This window comes from Etheostoma spectabile, chromosome 7, assembly GCF_008692095.1.
Source record: "Etheostoma spectabile isolate EspeVRDwgs_2016 chromosome 7, UIUC_Espe_1.0, whole genome shotgun sequence".
Taxonomy (NCBI): domain Eukaryota; kingdom Metazoa; phylum Chordata; class Actinopteri; order Perciformes; family Percidae; genus Etheostoma; species Etheostoma spectabile.
This window is the reverse complement of record NC_045739.1, coordinates 9,048,674-9,072,140: the sequence shown is the minus strand read 5'-3', so window position 1 is coordinate 9,072,140 and position 23,467 is coordinate 9,048,674. Positions and strand designations below refer to the sequence as shown.

Below are 23,467 nucleotides of genomic sequence, written 5' to 3'. Positions count from 1 at the left end.
CTCACTCTCACACACACACACACACACATGACTGTTCATGTTACCATGAGTCAGTAACAGAATGGAAATGTACTCGGCCTACAACAGTGACCTGCAATGACACATATTCTGTCATCCTTAGAAATGCCACAACATAGCATCTAAGTCTAAACACCTTGTATCTCCAGATTGCCAACTGCCCAGTAACATTGATTTTGGAGTTAACTTCATCACAATGCATCTTTGACTTCATACAAGGAGATAAGTTTCATTCACCGAGGATAACCACTTCACTGAAGGGAAAACTGGTGTTACGAGGTTTTCAATGGCAGCTTAGTACAACCACATGGAGAAGTCATCAGCTTCAAAAGATTTCGGAGTTTTAAAAGATTTCTAAAGAGATTGTGAATCACTCACATCCTGGGAAAATGATACAAATGACACGTCACCCCAACCGGACTCATTACAGAAGCATAAATGTTATGGTTTCTGGTTTTGTTTTCTGTTTTAATTCTGCATTTGTTCGGTTTCCTGTTATTCTCCGTGTGTCCTCCCTTGTCACCTAGTTTTACTTCCTGTCTTGTGTCTGTTCTGTTTCCTGTTTTATTTTGATAGTCTGTTTTTGTCTAGTTTTGTCTGGTTTTATTACCTGCCTTGTGTTTTCCCACCTTTGTGATTGTCATCCCCGGCCTGATGTGTTTCACCTGTTGTATCACCTGTTCCATGTTTGCTCGTTGCCTCTTGAATTTAACCTCTGTGTTCGCTTTGTCTCTTGTCAGATCCTTTAGCGTGTTGGCATGCTCCTGTTGGTGTTTTTGCATTGGAACACTTCCCTGAGGACAGTTTTCCCCGAGAGTTTTCCCTTTTCTCTGTGGACCTTTTTTTTGGGGGGGGATTTTTGATCCTTTGGACTTTGTTTTCCTGGAGTTGTATTTTCATTTTTGATCCCAGTGGGTTTTACATTCCTTTTTTTGTGAATAAATCCTTAAACTTTTCCTTCCTGCCTGCCTCTTCTGCGTTTGGATCCTTACTTCCCTAAAGCGTAACAATAAACCCACATAAACTAAACAGGAGAGAGCCTAATCAGACTGCCACAAAGTCATAACCATGTGCACCTCCATTCTGAGTCACTAGTACAACTCTTCACATCATCCAACACTCTCGACTGATCTTGGACACACATTTTAGTATGTATGCTATGCATACTGCACTGAGTCATAAAGCCCCTATAAAGCTGACTCAGGCAGATTGCATAACGTCACCCCTGGTTACGGTATACCCCCTCCTCTATCATCCCCTCTCCCCCTCTTTGCATCCCACTTAAGCTCTGCATTTCTGTTAACCTCTCTTTTTCACTTTGCAGCCATGTCTCTGTTACGATGCTGATTGTGGTATCACAACATGGTCATCCTGTCAAACATTTGTCTTCATCTGGTCACAGAAATTAGCATTCATAGTTACATTACCACAGAGAACACAGATCAAAAACAAACAAACAAGGAGAGGTACAAAACAGTCAGCCACGTTGACAAATGCATAACATTAACCGAAGCAACACTCACCCTCTGGAAGCATCAGGATGGAAAGCAGCAAGTGAGTTTGACTCCAATCTGTATGCTGCTGAGTGCGTATGGCTCAGTCCCTGCTTGTGCTGCTGTCTACTTTTGCCTGGTGGGCCTCTGAGCTGCGAGCATGTGCATTTGTGTGTGTGTCTCTCTGTCTGTCATTCCACCCCTCTATCACGTCATGCCGCTCTGCTGCTGCCGCAGTACGCCTGCAGCCGTATCCCCGCCCCTCTCTTTTTTCACCTGCTCATCACAATCCCAATATCTCTCTCAGTAATAGACCTGTTGGCTGTGCTCCCTCTCTCTCTAAGGTGAAATATAATACACGCTGGTCCATTAGCTGAATGAATGTGGTTTGTGTGTTTGGGGGGGTGGCGTCTGTACTGTATAGTATGAGTAATAAATGGTAATTAACCAGATGTGTCCACAATTGTGAAAAGCCTAAACCCATCATCTGTCTTTCAAAGTCTAATTGGTGGTCAGGGAAAGCTGGATGAAATAAGAACCAAAAAGCCATGGTTTGCGAATGATAGATCCGCTAACGACAAATGAAAATGAAACAACACATAAAATCAAACACTTGTACATCTGATGTCTATGTCTGTGTGTGTACTCAGTGTGCATGCCTGCATCAACAAGCATCCTAAAAGAGCAACAGCCCATCCATCACTCCTCTTATTTGTCCCACACCTCTAATGAAAGAAGGAAGAGACAGAATGAGAAAGAGGAGAGGCTGGAAACGGGACCAAGCGATGGAAAAATCAACACGTACGGAGCAAACCTTCTACTGACATCTTTTCTCAGCTGACAAAAAGAGAGTAATGAAACACATCCTGGATCTGACCTTGAATTCAGCTTCCCCGGTCTGTCTAACCATCCTCAAAAACCACATCTCATAAAATCTTATCACATGTTGCTAGTTCACTCAAAACATTTAATCCAGTTTACAAACTGGAGGAATGACTAGGGTGCGTCAGAGATTGAGATGTGAAACTGCATACAGTAGTTACCACTTAAAGTTTCAAAGATGTTTTTTATTTGTTATTTTGTCTACTGGACAAGATATTCCTGTGTTTACTCACAATGTGTTTGTTTATAGTTTGATAGAAAAGAAACTGCCACTTTATGATTTCTTATTTGCTTTTCAGTCCCTATTCTTTCCCCAGGCACTTTCTGTCTTTCTCTCTATCTTAGTCTCTCTGCACTTTCTGTCTTTCTCTCTTCTCAGATTTCTGCTGTGCTGGCTTACAGTTTGACACACTGACATAAGGGACTGTGCTGAATATTTAATGAAGATTGTGATAGACAACAAGATCCGACCCAAGTTTTTTTCTCTTACGGTGTGTGTGTGTGTGTGCGTGTATATGTTCAATCAATCATGAGACTAAACGGTCCGTAAGGGTCTTTACAGTCTTGATCTTGCAGTAAAGTACAGTCTGAAAGCTCTCTGGCTGATCATATATTGATCATGCATTGACCGGCTGTGCTAACACTTGACTTGGTCTCGGATGAAGAGATATATAAATAAAGGAAAATGATGTGTCCCGTTTTACTGCAGTATGCAAATAAATACATCAACCGATCAACCAACCATGACAAATAACAGATATTAGGACACAGTGCATTGCCAAACAAGCACAGCACCTCCCCCACATACAGAACACATGTACACTGTACACATAACTCCTCCCTCCCTCTTTTCCCCACACACATACAGTACAGTATGCCCTTCATGCTGTAGGCCGCAATCACGTAAGTGCTCACCTCCAAATACTCACATAAATGTCAAGGCTGCTCTTCTGACTGTTCAGCTCCTGCCTGGTCAAGTGTAAAACTTACTCCAAAGTCAACCACAAGCACAAAACACACACACATGATCTGTTGCTTTGTCTCAGTGCCTCATGAAACGGGAAGTGACTTGTAACAGGGGGATTATGGGTAGAAGCGTGCAAGCATCTGTGAGTGTGTGTGTGTGTGTGTGTGTGTGTGTTTGTGTGTGTGTGTGTGTGTGTGTGTGTGTTGGGGCGGGGGGTTAATGTCATAGCTAATCTACTGATGTCCCCCAAGGCATGCCCTCCCCCTGAGAGACGCTGTTGTGACAATGGGACACTTGTGTCACGGTCACCCTGAGGGGCATCTGGAGGGATGGAGGGGGGCTGTTCTAACATGTTTACTGTCTGGAACATGGGGCCTTCTCAGATGGGTAGTTTCAATGAGATAATTAAAACAAAGTGAAGCACACAAAAGCAGTACAAATGAAGAACATACATTAAAAAACTTAGATAATACACAGAATAATGTAGATTAGAGGAAGTTACCAGCTTCCTGTGGAATTTGTATCTTATTACCACCCTGTTCAATCCAACCAAGTTTACTAACATCCTGACTTTGTCTCTTTGTATGACTGTACCCTTATGTGAGTGCACAGTGAACATGAGACAGCTTCAGTGTCCATATCACAAGGCCAAATATTGTGTTAACGGTATTGAGAGGAACCAGCCCTGCTAATGTATCCATATTTTGAAAAGGTTCAGTGACAGAGCTGAATATATACATACACGCTAGGGTGTGTGTGTGTGTTGTGTGTGTGTGTGTGTGTGTGTGTGTGTGTGTGTGTGTGTGTGTGTGTGTGTGTGTGTGGTGGTGTGTGTTGTGTATTGTGTGCGTGTGTGTGTGTGTGTGTGTGTGTGTGTGTGTAGTCTACATTTGAACATGTGATTATATAAATAACCAAGGACTGAAACACTTAAGAAAACTGATTACAACCCAAGATGCTCGCATGTGCTGGAGTGAAAGTAAAGGCACCAAGACTACCTAAAATAAAGTCAGTGTTTGGTTTGGCTCGACCAAACCATCAAAGCCAAAGCCAAACTTTTCATTCCTGTTCTTTCTCTCAAGGTTAGAGAAGACTGGAGCCTGTACATTTAATTGGTTGAAAGACACCAGTCAAAATGACACAGATAGACAGACACTAACATTCATATCTATGGACAATTAAGTCTCCAGTTCACCTGAATTGCATGTCTCTGGATCACAGGTCAAAACTGCAAAAAGTACACAAGGGAAGAACAGAAGGGACGCTGGAGATTGGCGCATGCAGCATGCATATTCAGATTTTGAAGGAGACAGTTGACGTTGAGAATTGCCTTTGCAACTCTACTAAATATCAGTCGACTTTTGCGTTTTGGTACAGTTGGTTTTCACAGCTGATGAGAAATGGTACTTAAGTACACATGAACCATACTTGAGACAATCTTTTCAAGTGGACACCGTGCAGTGGTAAAGTACACAGTGTATACCTGGCCTTTGTGGTCAAGAGTACTCAGATCGGGGCCAGGGTCCTTGCTGTGAGCCATTGTATTTGGCAACAAAGTTGGAAAGCATAACGCATCTTGGATTCCAGAGCTATAAAAACAAAAATCCAAGTTAGAAATCTTGTTGTTTAATAGACTCAGATCTGAGATCCAGCAACCACATCAAGGCGATAACTTAATCAACATGTTATCATTTAGCAAACAATTAGCAATGGGTTCTCATGTGTAGATAAGATTTAGAGACTTATTCATGCCAAAAAGTCATTAATTCCTTAAAAACTCAGCTGTGTGTTCAATTGATTTATTTCCTTTTTTGCATTTGGGGCAACTTATAACCTACTACTACACTGTACATGTGCTGTAACTGTATTTATGGTCTATTCATTTGCATTTTATATCATTTTAAAAATCTAATTTTTTATTTTATTATGTTTGTCTGTTTTTTTTTTATTGCTTATTGTTTTAAATGTCATTCTCATGATTTTCTTTGCCTACAGTATATACAGCACTTTGAATTACCAGGGTTTGAAATATGCTATATAAATAATGCTGCCTTGCCTTATTACTACAGAATATTACTATATTTATCTAAATTGTGTATTGTGCTGAAATACTAAAATTACACCTTTACTATGGCTGATATTTGTGTAAAATTGCATCCATTAATCTATCTGGAGGCATACTCATGCTGTAATACTGATATCAACCATTTGACTCAGTTCTAGTTGTGACCTCTATGGCAGCAGAACCGGTTGACTGTCACCTATACAATGTGGACCTTTAAAAAGCTCCCGGTCAAGCTTGACTCATACGTTTACAATGCTTGTACAGACAAGTTATACCAGTTTAGACTACAGGCAGTTTCTACACAGACCCAATGCAGCACTGCAATAAACAAAAGAAACAGAGGGGGAGAGAGAGAGAGAGAGAGAGAGAGAGAGAGAGAGAGAGAGAGAGAGACTATCATAGATCTTCACAGCACAGCTGCAACCTTCTTCTAACCATTACTTGTTCTTTTTTCCCATTTATTCTCCAGGTCCTGCATATATCTAATTGATTGATCTCGAAACACAAGAAACTGCATGAATCTTTCTTACTGATTTATTTTTCTCTTCGTCTCACATTGGCGTAAAATGTGAAGTTACCGGCCCAGTGCAAATTTTTCATAAGATGAACAACACCCCTTTAATCAGTCCTTGCTCAATCCTTCTTATGGGTTACAGAATATGCCTAGCAGCAAAAATAACTTCCTTACATTTTTCCTTTAATAAACTGGAAATCCGAATGACATTTTTAACCCTGCTAAAAACTATATTTGGTCCCAATCCTTGTATCTCAATGGATAATACATTACATAACTGAGAACAAATTAAATTGAAAGACTACATTTTAAAAAGCTTAGAATTGGAAGGAATATATATATATATATATATATATATATATATATAATCATACAAAAAAAGGTCAAAAGCAACAGACTGTAGATGGATAGCAGGCTTGCTAGTTAATGGTTAAGATCCAAATACATGTAGGTTAAATGTTGAGGAGCAGGAAACATGACTATCTTTTTCCTCCTCTCAGACGGTCAATTGCAAGAAAAGCTACATACCTCTAAAAGAGCAGTCCTTGGACTTTACTGGTTTTTAATTAACACTAGTTTAAACACAGAGCTGTTATTTACATTCTCTATTACTGAGTTCACTGATATCCAGCGCTGTGGAGATATTTCTGGTACAGCAATGCAAGACTACTGTGAGCCTGACCTGAAGCACGGAGGATCTGCCATACATCTTGTATACTTTACCAAAAATAATTTTCTCTCAGATTGTTGGAACGGACTGTCCATTATGATCGGGTCAGTACCTACAGAAATTGGAGAAAAAGAAGGAAATTATCACAAATACCACAGGTGGTACATGTTTATTTCATCTTATCATTAGTGTTAATTTGTGGACACCTTATATAAGTAACAGTTCATGTTTTATTTTCTTGTTTTGCTCTTTTTGGTGTTGTCTCAGAATGGCAAACAGTGTCAGACCCAAAACAAGCTGGTTTGCTATTTTCACAAGACCTTCTTTACAGCAACAGAGATTTAAAAAACTTATTTCTGAGTGTCAAACAAGACAAGGAGGAACAAAACCGACGTTGCCACGTCAATTGAAACTTCAAGGTTGTCACTGGTCAATTAAATAGGACTAATTGAGCTAGTAAAATATCATTGCTCAAAAGATTGTGAAACCAATAGTAAGTGGGGTCAACCGTCACATAATCCATGATCCCCCCATCACCATACACTCACACAACAATGCTCATGCTTAGTCCGACTATATTCAGAAGTCACAAGCCTACAGACCGAATATAAGTAATACAAATGGAAAAGTTTATGTCATTATAGAGATTACTTCTGCTATCTATTGTTGCAACCATTTATGTTGTAATGCAAAAGTAGTGAAACTGAATTTAAGCCAATTATTTAATTTAACCTGGAACATCTGGACAATCCAATAAACAAAAAAACTGTTTTCTATTTTTCTCACATGAAAAAACTCAAAGGTCATTCTCTTTGTAGTGATTAACCTTGTGCTCTAAATCTTCTCTTAACCTTCAATATGTCACTGTTGCAGGGAGTGCGGCCATAATCAAAATCTTCGAAAGTGACCTGATCACCTCATCCCCTCAGTTTTAGATGAACTGCTTGACAATAACATGTCCACAGCCGGATGATTGGCCATTCCTTCATGCATAACGGCCCGAGATTCCCGGGACTTAGCCCAGCCCAGACCTCTCCTTTGACAATATGAGACTGCCCTGACCTCGACATCCGAGACACTGTGAACACGGTAAACATTGACTTACCTAAAGTCAACACAAAACATAAAAACATACATTGTGTTTTCTACTCAAAGGCTTTCTTCTATCCATCACTTAACACACTGAACTCAGCATCAAGAAACTGCAATCAATGTCATTTATTACAATTCATACTGTATGCTGCCTGAGTAAAACATCTTTTTCATTATGTTGTCTTCCCAGCTTTATGGAGATGCCTAATTAAAAGAATTAGATGCCGTCTATCAGCTCTGCCTGTCGTGGGACCGGCCAGCACCAAATGCCACCAACAGGAAATGGCTGTCTGAAAAGCTTCTCTTACATGCTGTAACGTCAAAGTAATTCTATTTACTCTAATTTAGCTCCACAACTCATTGTAATTTCACCAAGCTAGTGCTGAACACACTGAACATCCGTCATTAGATAAAATGGAGTAAATTTACAGTCATGGCATAAACGTGGGTGTTTCACCTGTGCAACATGTAATAAGAGCCTTGACTCAAACACAGCAGCTGAGAAGAAGGAAGAAGAACAGATCTACTGCAAAGGTAAACTTTCACTTCCTATGCAAGAATAAAACTAAAACACAAGAAATTGCTTTACATTTAGACAGAAAGTCTGTTTTTTGAAGCATTTTTCAACCTTCATTTAATCCTGTTTATACCGGACTGCTGTCATGGGTTGTCACATTTAACACAAGACCTAGGTTTGCAACTGTGGTTCTGTAGACATGCACTAAACCATACAAATATACCAGATAGTTGTATAATGGATGCAACACAGTGCCTTCTTAAATGAGAGAAAAGCGTCTTCTATGTTTTTGTTTTGGGCCTGTGGGTGTGTGACTGAGTTGTGATAAACACAGGAATACAGCAGAGGGCCAAAATGACAAAGATATCCTCAAATACACAACAATAACATTGAATAAGAAATATACTTTAGCTCAAAAGCTTGTTTCAATCATTAAATCCATAATTAATCCTGAAAAAAAAATTATTCTGTTTAATGCCGCAGTAATGATCTGCTCTTACTGTATTTCCTTCTGCAAATTAAATCTCAGTATCATAACATTCTATGTAATCGAGTCAAAGCTGCTTTTTTATATGTTGTGCTTTCCAAACAGCATGTTAATAAATAAAGTTGAAAGATTTGAGTGTCCGGTTTTCTTAATTGCTGCAGAAATTGCATAAGAACAAGTGAGTGAAATTTTAAGGAATAGGGAAGTATTGAAGGTGATGTTATGTGTTTAAGTTTCAAGAAATGTCACAATGCTCATTGTATCCATTCCTTTCATAACATCACAGTGACACATCACAGTGCTGCTGGTATAATAAGTCCTGTATCATGTAAAGTTGGGAGAAATACAGCTTTACTCCACCCATGCTGCCTGTTAAATCAGAGCCATGTTACCGTCGTTAATGTGAAGAATGACAAAACCTTTTCGGGTGCCATAATTAAGCGTTTCCTCATGTGAGAACAGTAAAATAAAACCTCAGAGGAAGTACTTTGAAGTACATAATGTTTGTTTTTACATAATGTACGTACATGTAGACATACAGTAAATCTATGACTCCAGTTACTCAAATGTGAACATTTATTGAAATAATTTTGCTGATTTTCTAGATTACAGATTATACCTGTGTTTTGGACTTTTTTTTTTGAGATTTTGGACTCTGGGAAACTGAAACTTCACTATTCCTTTTCTTTCTGACATTTTAAAAGCAGAGTTCCCACACCCTCTTAAACATCAAATTCAAGGACTTTCCAGGCCCAATTCCCTCAAATCTGAGGACCCAACACTAGATCTAGGTAATTACTGTTACCACTCTGGATTTATATACAACAATCAAAGAGAGAGAGAGAGGCTTAATTGTGTGAACAATTCTCAATTGTGCTGTGTTACAGTGATGACTTTGTGGTCTCTGCCTCGTCTAACACAGCAAAACAATATATAGCCTATTTACTAATTTTAGGTGAAGACATTTTTAAAAGAACTCTAATTTTGATTCTTGCACAACATATATAACTTCAAGCACTTTTAATGACCCATGTCTTTTTATGTCTATTTGTAAAGATCTTTCAAGGCCTTGCTTTTTCTCCTCAAATTCTCAAACTTTCACAGACGTCATGGACCTGTGTAAACCATGTAAAAGATTAAAAGATCAATTGAGAAAATGATCTGCATACTAATGGCTAGTTAAAACGATTGCTAGTTGCAATCCTACATTCAATCAAACAGTAATTGGCCTGTTGGTATTGTAAATGCACATATTGTGCAAGTAAAGAGTGTCTGTAGGCCATCTTCCTTTAGTACCAGTGTTCAGTACCCACAATGACCACATGATGGTAGCAGAGGTCCATTATTGTTGAGCTGAATGCTCTTTAACCACTCTGCTCAGTCTGTCGACATTGGCACACACCTCCTTAATCCATTTCTATTAATGCTTTCTTGTCCATTGAGCATATCAGAGTGACCTTTACCAGCTAGTCCCTAAAGGTCATTTAAGGTTGTGGTGATAAAATACAAAGGCCGGAATTACTTTTAAATGGCCTACTGTTTACTGTGCGAGAGGGGAAACAGTTCTGTTAAAGGGGTGATAGAATGCAAAACCGATTTTACCTTGTCATAGTTGAATAACGTTTGGTGGATGAATAGGACATACATACAACCTCAAAATCCCATTGACACCTCTTTCCTCAACAAATCTCACAATTTGAAACGGCCTCTGAAAAAGGACAGATCTCAACAAGCCACATAGTTGATGTCCACTATGTGACTCCTACTTATTTGGCTCTGGTCTCTGGCGAAATTTACGTAGGCTACACCACTGATCTGATATCAGGAAGTTTTCTGAATAGGTCGCGTAGATCTCAAATTCTATACATTGTTCTTATTATATTTCATCACTTAATTCACTTCTGAGACTTTTTTATGCGAGAAATCAACTATGTAGAGGTCAAATATGTGCGTATGTATATTACAAAAATGTATGGTTATTGCAAATATCGTCCGACTGGATCCGATAAAGGAATAAAGACAAACACACGAAACCTAAACATCACAACAGCTTCATCAATGGGAAGTTCATCCAGTTCTGCGGGTTTGACGGCCGGTTGATTGTCCTGTAAATCTCTCTTATCTGAGAAGCAGAACTTTTGAATGATTTCATGTAAAGCCCAGCCTGAAACCAAAGTATGAAGAATGTATAAAATACCTCAGAATTTTTATACATTAACCTACTTTTAGCATCTTGTTATTTGACACCAGCAATGAAATTACTACATTAGGCCTCCGGTAATCCAAAGACAAAAGGATAGGGAGGGGAGAAAATTCCTTTCAAATGTAGGAATTTGAGAAGTTGAAATGCACAGTGAAAACTATAAACTATTTAAACTATTTCAAGGCAATACACAGCTATTCAATCCAAGTTCCCTCCCCATTCTCTCTCTCTTTCTCTCTCTCTCTCAGCTAGTCAGTCAGAAACTCTCCTGTTGCTCAACACGCCATAGTATGCGGACTGAAGGAGCAACAACAGAAGCTCCTCCCTAAGAGTACATCTGGTACAGTGGAAAAGTGGACAGGCACATACCATCAACATTGTCTGAGTCTGGGATAAAGTCAGAACATTTTGGTTAGTAAGAGAAGCTACTTTTCTCCTGGAGACTAAACGTACAACTTCTCCACCTAACGTTGGACCGCTGGTTTACTGAACACACCCCAGTGGTGCAATTCTCTGATCAGGGAGTAAAACTTCAACCTGTCCATCATCACTGACTGACACATAATAACTGCAGGTAAGTAATGTTAATATACTACATCCTGCTTAAGCTTCCTGCTTTGTGTTTGCCTCTTACTGTATCTAATTTCCTACTCTTTGTGGCGATGCATGATAAGAAAAGGTCAGGTCAGAGGAGACTCCTTTGTTTCAACAGCTATCAGGCATTAGAGTTTGCAAAGCATGCCATTAAACAGTAATACAATGTGTAACACTAATTTAAATGAAAACCCAATACAGTGTGCAAAGAACTTTATGCTCTTTGGTTCAAAGTGCAGAAGTTGATATAGAACAGTAGGCAATCTCCACCTAAACCCCACAGCTGTCACATTTACTTTGTGAACGGACTTCCTGATTTGTTTTCACTTCTTACTTCTCATTCACTGTTTCATTTGAACATTCCTGTACAACTGTCAGTGTCCCCACATGTCTAAACTTGCAGAGCCACAATTATCAACATGTACCAGAATTCATCTTCAAGAATACTGTTCAAATGATTTAGCCGAGACCTTGAGTATTATGTACTAAATTAACACATTATTGGTAAAGGAGAAGCCTTGACTTTTAACTCTGAAAGACCAGCAATCATAAACCTTGTCTTTCTCAAAACACTGCCCTAATCTTATAAAATTATTATGGCTAATGACCTTTTTAGACTGTCAAGAAGAAGAATTCATTATTACTCCTCACCTTGTCTCACTTCTCTGTTCAATCCCCTCAGTGGTTAGACTGACAGCTGTTAACCCTGTCAACCACTCCTGTGAGGACTTGTCATAACAAGCCAGAGCAGCCCTTATCTGTACAAATTTAAATAAATATCGGCTTACTATATTTTAATTCATCACCTGTTTTTTCTCTCCTTCTGTTTACGACTTTGTTCCTGAAGCTGCCGTCATCTTCACATCATCACACTCATCTCATGTCCAAGCCTCTACATTCTTTTAGTGCTCCTCATTGATTGTTTTCACTCCCAAATTGCTATAAAACAACACAAAAGAGTTGTTTGAGATTTCTGACTTACAAGTTTATTCCTATTTTTCCTATTTTGGCGGTTGGATAGCTCTTTAAAACGCAATTATTCTACCAATGCTTAGTATAGAAATATACAGGCTTATGTGGTTTTGCAAGTCAGTTTGTCACTTAAATACATTGTTAGAATTTGAGGTTTTGTCACTTATGACCCTGGAAGCATTTCCCAGACACAACACCACTGCAATTAAGTCCCAGAAAACAGTTGAGTGTTTTCTTCACAGTCACTTATTCCCAACGTGTTATAAGATGTCACTGTCTGGCCTGTGAAGAACCCCCAGAAACAGACAATAACAGTCTGTGCTTACAATGATGGAAAATCATAGAGCAGCAGCGGTCAGACACAAACCCCTCGACCCATTACTTCCCTCTGAGCTATGATTTAATATCATACAATGAGCTCATATTGACATTAAGTACTATTCTGGTGTCAGCAATAAAGTAGGTATGTTTCATTTTGGGGTGTTGTCTTTACCTTTAAAGCGAGGGAGAGAAATAATTTGGGGCAGCCAGGCATACACAGGAAGTGTGTACAAGGGTGACAGGAAACAGCCTCATATCATACTTTGCTGAGAGCTCAACTCCATCCTTTGTTCTGACCAATAGAAAAAGGAGCTGATGCACGTAGAGTTGGACCTGCTTCCATGTTTAACCTATTTCCTGCCTAATAGAACAAACCTACAACTCACATTAAGAGGTCTGCAGAATTGAAGCGGAATGAGACAGACATGCAGGGATTAGATGGTGTGAGTCAGGGGCAGGGAGGTGGGAGGGTTTACACGGTCAGGAATGTGGATGTGGATACACAAAATTGGACAGGGAGGGTCATGCTGGGAAACACACTGGGTAGAAACAGGGAGGATGCCAGGATATTTCACATTCCACCAACTTTAAGACTCCTCTGATAGTCACATTTTCACATTACTTCCACAGGGCTGAGAGCAACTATCAACTCTACCCGATTAATATTAAAAAATGAATTATTCTCGTATTTTCTGCTTCACAACCGGCTTGCTGGTCCATTAAAGAAGCCACAGAGAACTGGCAGGAGTGAAATTACAGTCTTAGGGCCTGGCTTTAGAAAGCCAAAATTACAGGCAAGCAAATCTGGAATCTGTAAAAATGTGTTTCTTACAACAGAAACTACAGATGGTTGTGTAAAGGAATTTATTTGCTCATTTCTCCAATTGTTTTTAAATTTTAGGCCTAGTTCCACATGCAAATGACAGGCTTTCAAACCGGGTTAAGAAATAACACTTTAATTGTATTCCCTGAAGGAATATACCTAAAAATTATTTTAGCCACAGTTACATTTTTACTCTTTTCTAGCATCTACTTGTTAGCTTTTTCTCTCTGAAACATAGAGAATCACTTTGGTTTGCTTCTTCTTGGTGAAGATGCTGCATTTTTATTGATTTTTTTTTTTTAAAGCTGTTATTACAGTGTGCTTGTGTGTGTCTGTGTTCATGCTGCATGCATTACTAAAGGATGCCATTAGGAGGGGGAAACAAGTGTGGCCGCTGTCAGAAGACGGTTTACTTTGCAGAAGAGGTCCTTTGTGATGGGCGGAGCTTCCACAAGTCCTGCTTCCTGTGCAGTAAGTAAACTCTTTGCTGCTTCCTGTCATTCAACGTGGAAACTGCTGAACTTCACTCACTTCACTACACTCTTGTCATTACAGTCACAAGTACTATTAACCTTATGTGAACGGTTGCCCCTCTACTCTCAAAGAAAAATGTATATGCATAGGTGGAATAGCATAATAAAAAAATGCTGGAATAGGTACCATGCATAGTCACTTAAAAAATCCAAGATAGTGTGTTTGCATGCACGCTTGATGTGAAATGTGTAGATTTCCCTGCATGAAAGATATCCTTCTGTTTAAAATTCAAACACTGGTGTAAATTGAGTCTAATAAGAGAACTTTTCTCTTTGTTTCTTAAGATGGAATTTGACATTGACTGTTGATGAGCACCATTATAGTTCATTATATAATTAATTAAATCATAGCTTCAGTGTTTGGGCAATTACACAAAGAAATAAGAAAAGTACACCAGCAAAACAGTTAACGTAATATTTTTTCTATATCCTTAAATCACAAACATTGCAACAGTTAAATTGTAAAACAGTAAAAAAAAAAAAAGATAAATGTAAAGAAATAAAAACGTCTTTTTCTGTTTCAACTTGAAAAATATGGAGTTGCAAGTTGAGTTATTTGTGTTCCTGTTTTAATCAAACATTCCTGTGATGGAATTTAGATAAGCACATGCTTCTTCAATAGAACTTCCATAAAAGGAAACCGTCAGGAGCCCAGAACTAAATGCAGGAATGTGCCCAAAAACATGTGCAACTACTGAAAACAATAACATAAATGTACGTGTGTGTGGGTGTGTGTGTATGTGAATGTGTCTGTTTTTGCAGTGTTGTGCAGGAAGAACTTGGACAGCACAACTGTAGCTGTTCGTATGGATGAAATTTACTGCAAGGCATGCTACGGCAAGAAGCACGGGCCAAAAGGCTATGGTTATGGCCAGGGAGCAGGGACACTCAGCATGGACAAGGGGGAGTCTTTGGGCATTGCACATGAAGAGTGAGTAACATACAAACATGCACACTTCTTGATCTCTTCTTTAGGGCCTTTATCTACATTTTCTCTCTCTCACCATTAGACCTGCACCTCATCGTCCTACCAGCAACCCGAACCCATCCAAGCTGGCTCAGACGTTTGGAGGGTCAGACAAGTGCCCTCGCTGTGGGAAGTCCGTCTATGCTGCTGAGAAAGTTATTGGAGCAGGGAGTGTAAGGAAAAACCCACATGCACACACATGTGCATGCTTGCAAAACATACCTCGTTTTTAAAAATGGATCTTCTTTTTATTCACAGTCATGGCATAAGACTGGATGTTTCACCTGTGCATCATGTGGGAAGAGCCTTGAGTCAACCACACTAGCTGATAAGGATGGAGAAATCTACTGCAAAGGTAAAACATCCTATGCATGAAATGAAACTAAATAATAGCCAATTGTTATAAAATTACACAGGAAGCCTGTATTTGAAACTACACAAGCATTCTTTAATACATTCTTTAAACACATAACAAATTCTTCTTTTAAGAAGAACTTGTTAAGGCTTAAGATCTAACCAAATGGTGTTCAACTTCCCTCTGAGATTTCATTCATGGTCAAGAGGCTAGATGTTACTGCCAATAAGATATCTATTAAAATTATATATAATGGTATTAGATCATTGTGTAGTAATATGTCTGACCTGTTGTCAATGCTGGTCCAGAGAAGAGAAACCAGGCAGGTTGACCTGTGTTGATCATACAGGCTGCATTTGTCTGACAGAGATTATGATATTATGGACCACACTGTAACACAACATACACAGTGTGACTACTAAAAGAGCAAGATAGCACATCCTAAACTAGAGGAGGGGGAGAATTATTGGATGCAATCCCTCAAATTCAAATGAGAGAGAGAAAATAATCTGCTATGTTTTTATTAGTGGCCTGTGAGTGGATGACTGTGTTGTAATAAACACAAGAATACAGCAGAGGGCCCCCTACCTAAATATATCCTTAAGTACACAACAATAACGTTTTCAGAAATAGGAAGAACAGATCATATTTTTATATTGATTTGAAAGAACTGGTTCAGCATTCCACAAACCATAATTATAGTGCATTATTGATGTGCCCTTCTCTAATTCACAAAACATCCAATGATGGTTGCGTTCCATTTAAGGGAGCCAGTTCCAAGGCTCTGGTATTGGCATGCTCGCTAACTGATACAGCTTACAGGGACACTTCGTGGAGCCATCTTTTAACCTGTACTCTCCTGCTTTAATAAGTCAAAAAGCCTGCTGTAAAAAGAGTCCATTTCCATCACTTTTTAACTTGGTTTTGAAAAGCGCTATAGCCTACAAATAAAGTTATTTTTAGAGGCAGTAAGCCCCATACTGCATATATGTCATCACAGCACAGGTCACTCCTTGATTTCCAAAGCAAAACTTAGCAGGTGAAACAACAAAATAGTAAGCAAGAAAAGAACAGGAACAGATGTAATTAATTATATCATTAATGATGGCTGTCCTCCACCCAGTTCCAGGGTTTAGAATTGTGCATGATGGCTCACTGGAGAGGCTTCCTGTTTTGATAAGTCAACTGTCGGCTGTGGAAAAGGCCTATTTCAAGAATCCTCAAACACTCTCCTGTCCATGTGGATATTGAAATATGCCGTTCTCTGCACATTGACAAATTTGTTTAACCTGCTTCCCACGTTGCTCTTGGAGGGAAACGATTAGCTAACGTCGGCCCGTAACCTAACCTCAGAACTGTGTAAGGTCCCACATAGCAGTACAGGTATCCTCCAGCTGCGAGTTAAATGTTCTAATTTTCTAGTAGTCGTACTGATAGCTTCTTTGTCTTCTACCTAAAAAGTTCAAATGTTGGAGTGGACACGCCAACGCTCAAACACAATATCTCCAAGTGAGTCCGTTTCGCCCCTGCTGATGTCCTAAATGGGGCTAACGTTAATGCTTTTGACGTTGCTAAATTTAAGCTAGCTTTGACTCGAATGCATGCGAGGCACCAAGTGGGGTTAACTGAAGAATATACCATAATGTGTAGTGTTTTTGACATTACCTTTATTTTCAACAGGCTGTTATGGCAAACAGTTTGGTCCTAAGGGATTTGGGTACGGATTGGGAGCCGGGGCTCTGTCGCATACCAAATAACTTGGTAGAGACCGCTGAGATTTCGACATTTCCGTTGACTGGATTCCAGAAAGCTGCACTACTGTGTTTTTCCTGCAGAGGGCAGACTGTTGCCAATAAACATGCACCTAAAAAAAACTGCATTATGTCATAATAAGATTGTACAGTGAGAAATATAACACCATTTCTGCCTCATTGGACCAAAGATCATAACTATTGCTGTTACAGTTAATCGTAATACATAATCCATACATAATACTTAAATATTAGGCCCTATTTATGTTTTTACCACTTTGTTGATGATTTGCATTGCTCTTACTGTTTTTTGTTTTTGTTTTCCCTCTTATGTTAATCTCAGTATCATTAAACAGTATTCTATTTAACAGGGTAAATGCTGCTTTTCTTGTTATGCTTTCCAAACGGCATGCCATTAAAAAGTTGAAAGAGTTTGGTGCCATTTTTTCTTAATTGGTGCATAAATTATAAGAACAGCTGAGTGAAACTGTAGGGAATTGGACGTTCTGTGTGCAAGTTTCAAGAAATGTCGCAATGTTCATTGTATCAGTTCCTTTCATAACATCGCGGTGACACATCACAGTGCTGATAATAGACTATCTTGTAAAGTTAGGGACTGAGGCTACAGCTTCCCTCTCCTGCTGTCTTAGCCAAAGGGAAACCTCAGTAAAAAGCTAATCTTGTTTGTTATGAACTTTGTGACAATGTTTCTCAGCTTTGTATAACTTCAATCATTACATTCAGGCCTGTCCTTGGTTTCAGCATGCCTACTATTATTTTAGGATGTTTACATTTTATGTGAACATGTGTAAGCTATAACATTATATAAAACAATAATAAATGGGATTGCTCTGAAACGTTGTTGTTGTCGTTTCTAACACTGGCATATTAGCCTACAACATCTGACTTCTTTCCACTAAATACATTTACTTTTATAGCCTACTGTGACCTGAGTGGGAGGGCTGTGGCATATTTCTGTTAACACACACATCAAAACAACACACGGTGCTAAAAAAGCAGACAGGGATTTCATTAACAGCCCGGATCTCCGCCTGCCGTCATCAGGAGGCGTGGAAGGTCCACAGAGGAGCCGGGCATGTTCAAACATATCCAGGGACACCAGCCTACTGTACCAACCTCAACGGAGTACGGTCATTGCGCATGCATTAGATTTATACGCAGACTATAGAGAGTTGCTGTCTTGGCTATTATTAATGTCATATAAAATTGATATGTTTTCCTGAGGACTTGATTCCGACACAATAACATATGAGATCTGTATTTAATGGATTCATTTCGAGGCGTAGCCTAGTCTATCACTGCTGAAGAAGACTATCTAAGTTTTGGCTCTGACTTCAGCTCAATGTGGCCATGTCTTTCCCGGCTAAAGTGATCAGAGACGGGCTGCTAGAGAAGCGCAGCAGCGGGCTCCTCCAGCTGTGGAAGAAGAAGCGCTGCGTGCTGACAGAGGAAGGGCTGCGCCTGCACAACTGCAGAGGCGGTGGCTCCAAAGCAAAGGAGCTCCGCTTTGAGCGCATGGCCACGGTGGACTGCGTGGAGTACAAGCGAGGGCTGGTGTACTTCACCGTGGTCATGGCTACGGGAAAGGAGATTGACTTTAGGTGTACGCAGGACGGCACGGCGTGGAACGCGGAGATCGCTCTGTCATTGGTGCGTCATAAGAACCTGCAGGCCGTGCAAACAGGACGGAACAGACACCTGTCCACAGCACACCTGGGCAGCACTGGGGAGGATGAGGAGCTTTGACCTGGTAAAGGTATGCCTTCCTCGGGTGGTGGAGGTGAATTAGACTGGGGCTGGCATCAAAATGCAGGTTACACTATTTTCTGATTAAATGGAATGTAAACATCCAGACTTTTGGGAAATGAGATGGCCCATTGCTGAAAAGCACTTAAGCATCTAGCTACAAGTAACACTTCAGTGTTTAGATGTCAGTTTACACTGCCAGTTTTTCCTTACTATGGTCATCGGCCTTTACTGCACCACCACAGTCGTCTTAGGACACAAGCTCACTCTCACTTGAGGACATAATTACAATGCAATGTGAACCTCCAAAATAACATCTGCCTGCCTCTCTCTCACTTGGCTGCCAAGTATTTTTAAACACACACACAAACACACACATAAGTGGAGTGACCAGAGCTAAGCACACCATACATCTTTTCTTGTTTTTCCACAGTTAGGACACAATCAGGGCCATCACATGACAACAGTGTTATTTACTGAAACAGTCACTGAAGTCTCAAATGTTCATGAACTGAGTGTGTAAGTTTGAACTATGAGCTCACAGTCCAGGAATCCACCGAGATGCTTCTTTAAGAGAGCTGCAGTAGTCAAGTGCCCAAATTAACTCAGTAGCCGTGGTAACAGTGTTGCCTAACTCACTACAAACATCATCAGCTGCACCTATGTTGAATATATAAATTCTGAATTTAATATTTAAAAAATGTGCTTTTCTCTTTTTCACCAGACTTTCTACTTCTTGGGAGTGAACCAATCAAGGTGGGGAAGGGTAGAGGACACCAGATCCATGAGCAGGATTCTGTAGTGCACAGCATGATGGGGTGTACAGCGCAGCCATTGGTGAAAATGGATTAAAGGGGAGAGAAGAAGTGTCACAAACACTCATCCCGTCTTTCTACATGAGCTTATTCACGCTGTCACACAAAGCCTAGGAATTGTATATACTGTAGGTCATTGTGGAGAAGGCTGTGTAAGGAAAATATGGCGTTATTTAGACAGAATCTGTAAAGCCGAGGCACTGTTTACCCCTTGTGCCTTGATGTTTCAAAAATCTTCCATTTTGGACATATTTTTCCTACCTATTTCTAATGTTGCTAAAACAGTAGTCACTTTATTTCTTCAGTCTTGCTTTTGATGAAAACACATCGCTGTTTGACTGACTTTGAAACCTTTTGTTATAAAGACTAAACAGATGCATGCTTTTTCTAAAGTTGAACATGAAGAAGAAACATTTTGCTCATATGCACAATGTATTCTATATATTTGCTGAAACCATGTACAGTATTACACTTTTAAAAAGATTAAAAACATTTTCCTCTGTAATCGTAAAGTTTTTATTTTTATTTTTGAACAATGCTGTAGTTCTCTGGAACATATAATGTCTCTTAGAGCCATAAAGCCAGCTGCAATTCATTTTAGGTCCAGACCATTAATTACTAAGCTCATCTGTTTCCAGTTGTGGTGTAACCTTGCTGTGAGAGCCTCTGGAAAATACACACATCCCCAGACACATAGACACACACACTGGCAACGCTCTCTTGCGTGTGTGCTAAAGTCAGGATACCTTTTGTTCTGAGCAGTGTGGAGGACTAATGAGAAGCACAATGAGCCTGAGGCATGTGCACAAAAACATCCTCCCACATATACTAACCTACAGAAGCCGTAACATGCACACCCAGCATGAAATTCAGCAAGGTCTCAGCATCAGCTGACTCTCGTTAGCGAGGCCTAGCATTATATTGTTCATTCAAGGATGTTTCGTGTCAAGAATATGGCACTGGGTGTGTGAGCTGTGTTTGGCTGTGGGGCTCAGAGCAGGACCGGAACAAAGGGATGATTGTGTAGCAACTTCTCCCATTACTGTGGAAAACCCCAAAGCTAGCCACACCGCATGAGTCAGCGAGCGACCAGGAGTACTGCAAGGAGTGGATACACCCAGTAATGGATCATTGGTCGAAACAATGTGTGTGTGTGTGTGTGTGTGTGTGTGTGTGTGTGTGTGTGTGTGTGTGTGTGTGTGTGTGTGTGTGTGTGTGTGTGTGTGTGTGTGTGTGTGTGAAGGAGGGCTGTGGAGAGGACCGAAGTAGTTGTAACGGTAGTGTACTAAGTCTGTTAAAGGCAGGGTTAGTAGCTATTACACCCCGACAGCAATGCATAATTTATAGGCTCAGAGAAAAGAACGAAAAAGATCCGTAATCTGTAGCTGCTGTAATCCTATAAAAATGCCCGCCAAGCTCTCCCTTGAGGTCCGCTTGAAGAACCCCTAAAATGCCTCCTTGTCACACTGCGTGTACTCTACCATCTCAAGCCTGAGCACCATGCACATCGTCGCCGCATTGCTGACAGTGGTCCTGTTTGTTTTAAACACTCAGTATGATAATATTAGGTGTTTGCTAGACTCGCATCGCCAGACCCTTCTCCACAGCACTGAGGAGGAGGGTCTGGCAAGCCCACACAGCCTTCCAGTATAGAAGAAAAACGTTCTCTGGTTTATTGGCATTTCTTTTAACCAATCATAATCATCATGGGCAGCATTAAGCACCGCACAGAACATAACAGCAAAACAGCCTCGGTAAGGAACTTGTTTGAGAGCAACGTGTACCTTCAAAGGTTGTTGTAGTTGTGCAAGATCATTTAAACATAGTCCTCATAATCCACTAGAGGAGAAGGTATGAACATCCCTCGGAAACAAAAGACATACAAATTTCCGGCAGCACCTGAACAATCCCGGAAGTGGAACGTCATAGATATATATACTAGGCGTTTGCCTTCCGGTTCTATTCCGTATGGGCTTTGCCCTCTAAGAGCTGTTGCTATCAACAGAGTGCAACCACCTTCCTTTTTCTCGCGTCCCTCCGGGAGAAGAGAACGACTGATTCTATTCCCGTTACTTCTCACTCCGAAAAAGATGGTCGGAATCTCGACCTATTTGTCATTCTGGTTGCACCGGAGCATACAAGTGCGCCCTAGATCCCAACACTGGTTCAACTACTGGCGGCTACTGACTACATGGCAACTGCCGTGGCAAGGGGACGCACTGTTGCAGCTGAACGGTGCAATATCCCACCTCCCGGTGATAATCCAACGGCTATGGGTCTGGTAAATGAGCAATAGCGCTTTGAGAGGCTAGGCTTGCCCCCTGCTATTGTGCGCACTATCCAGGGCATAAGAGCCCCCTGCACTACGACGTGTTACGCAGTGCAGTGGTGCTTTCCAGCCAGGTGTATGGTTAAAGGTGCAGAGCTCACATGGCATCCTCTGCCCCTCGTATTAACTTACCTTCAAACATTGGAGGATAATGATTTGGCTCTGTCGACATTTAGAGCTACACAGCAGCCATTTTGTCCTGCCACAAGGACTATAGAGAGAGGGAAGTTTTTTGCGCACCCCCTGGTGAAACGTTTTTTGAAGAGGGTCAGTTGACAGAAACCTGCTGTGCACTCTCTCACACCTCAATGGGTTTTAGCTCCGGTGCTCCGAGCTCTGGGGAATTCTCCTTTCAAACCTCTGGCACAAGCTTCTATCAGGATGCTGTCACTGAAAACAATGCTTCTCCTCGTCTTGGGGTTGGCTAAGAGGGTGAGTGATTTATGTGCATTGTCGGTTTAACCATGCTGCCTCTCCATTAGAGGACAGCCACAGCCAAATGCATCATTTACATCGACAGTTCCCTCCGCCTCATAACAACAACGTGGGAGAGGCGTCTCACCGACTTGCCCGGTGTGCGCAGTATTCCAGTATGCTTTATGTACGGCAGACATCAGACAAACACAGGGTGCGTCTCTTTTAAAGCCCCCCCTCAGGACTCCATGAGAGTGCTGTCAGTGTCCACAGCCCTCCCCAGAGGTATGATGGTGGCCAACATTTGCGCTGTGGCTACCTGGGCATTTCCGTGCCCATTCATCAGTTTTTTTATCTGTGTGGTGTGTCTGAGTACTCCATGTCTCATGCAGTTTTACTCGCACTTGACGGTGGATGATGCATGTCAGGTTTGGTTTTGCTGATGTCCTTACTCCTCCTCCACTTGGGTGGCTGTCAGGAATGCTAGTGTTCTGCAGTTATTAATCATGATCAGACATGGGCCTTACAATCAGTATTAGGCCAATGCATAATCATGAGTTGTTTTTTTAAAATCAAAATAAAATAGTATTTGATATATTGAACCGGTTCAGTGTGAATAGGAACAGCTATTAGTCTATGTTCTGCTTGGGAACCCTGTGTCACAGGCGGCGATGACTACATCAGCTTCACCCTTAATCCAATAGCGACAGCTCTCAGAGTGCAAAGCCTATACAAAAGAGAATGATAGTTACGTATTGTAACTCCAGATTCTATGAGAATAGGTGTAGCCCTCTAGGATTCAGGCCACCTGCTTCACCAATGTTAGCTGAAAAAAAATCCTGATGCAAATGGGGTCAAGGCACACCTCTCAGCTCAGGTATAGCCAGCCCAAGATCGTTATGCGGTGGACACTGCTGT

General features: G+C 40.6%; 4 protein-coding genes across 9 annotated transcripts in view; 3 read left to right on the top strand and 1 right to left on the bottom strand.

Moving 5' to 3' along the window:
• The window catches only part of nav1a (neuron navigator 1a), an 86,191-nt gene extending 82,798 nt beyond the window's left edge, over window positions 1–3,393 (bottom strand). For 3 of the 6 annotated variants that reach the window (XM_032520707.1, XM_032520708.1, XM_032520713.1), the window contains exon 1: window positions 3,323–3,392. The gene's annotated coding sequence lies outside the window, so the exon portion shown is untranslated. Of the gene's footprint in view, window positions 1–3,322 lie in introns of all 6 variants that reach the window. The other 3 variants (XM_032520711.1, XM_032520712.1, XM_032520709.1) reach the window with 2 other exon arrangements.
• The window catches only part of LOC116692455 (rho-related GTP-binding protein RhoA-C), a 732,216-nt gene that overhangs the window by 237,596 nt on the left and 471,153 nt on the right, over window positions 1–23,467 (top strand). The gene's annotated exons all lie outside the window — the stretch shown is intronic.
• csrp1a (cysteine and glycine-rich protein 1a) lies at window positions 11,153–17,655 on the top strand. Its single transcript, XM_032520780.1, has 6 exons — window positions 11,153–11,482; window positions 13,980–14,089; window positions 14,914–15,082; window positions 15,162–15,291; window positions 15,377–15,473; window positions 17,154–17,655. The coding sequence occupies exons 2-6, from the start codon at window positions 13,981–13,983 to the stop codon at window positions 17,228–17,230; spliced, it is 582 nt and encodes a 193-aa protein (XP_032376671.1). The 5' UTR covers window positions 11,153–11,482; window position 13,980; the 3' UTR covers window positions 17,231–17,655.
• Window positions 18,262–20,311, top strand: phlda3 (pleckstrin homology-like domain, family A, member 3). The gene is made up of 2 exons (XM_032520788.1): window positions 18,262–19,001; window positions 19,716–20,311. The coding sequence occupies exon 1, from the start codon at window positions 18,596–18,598 to the stop codon at window positions 18,989–18,991; it is 396 nt and encodes a 131-aa protein (XP_032376679.1). The 5' UTR covers window positions 18,262–18,595; the 3' UTR covers window positions 18,992–19,001; window positions 19,716–20,311.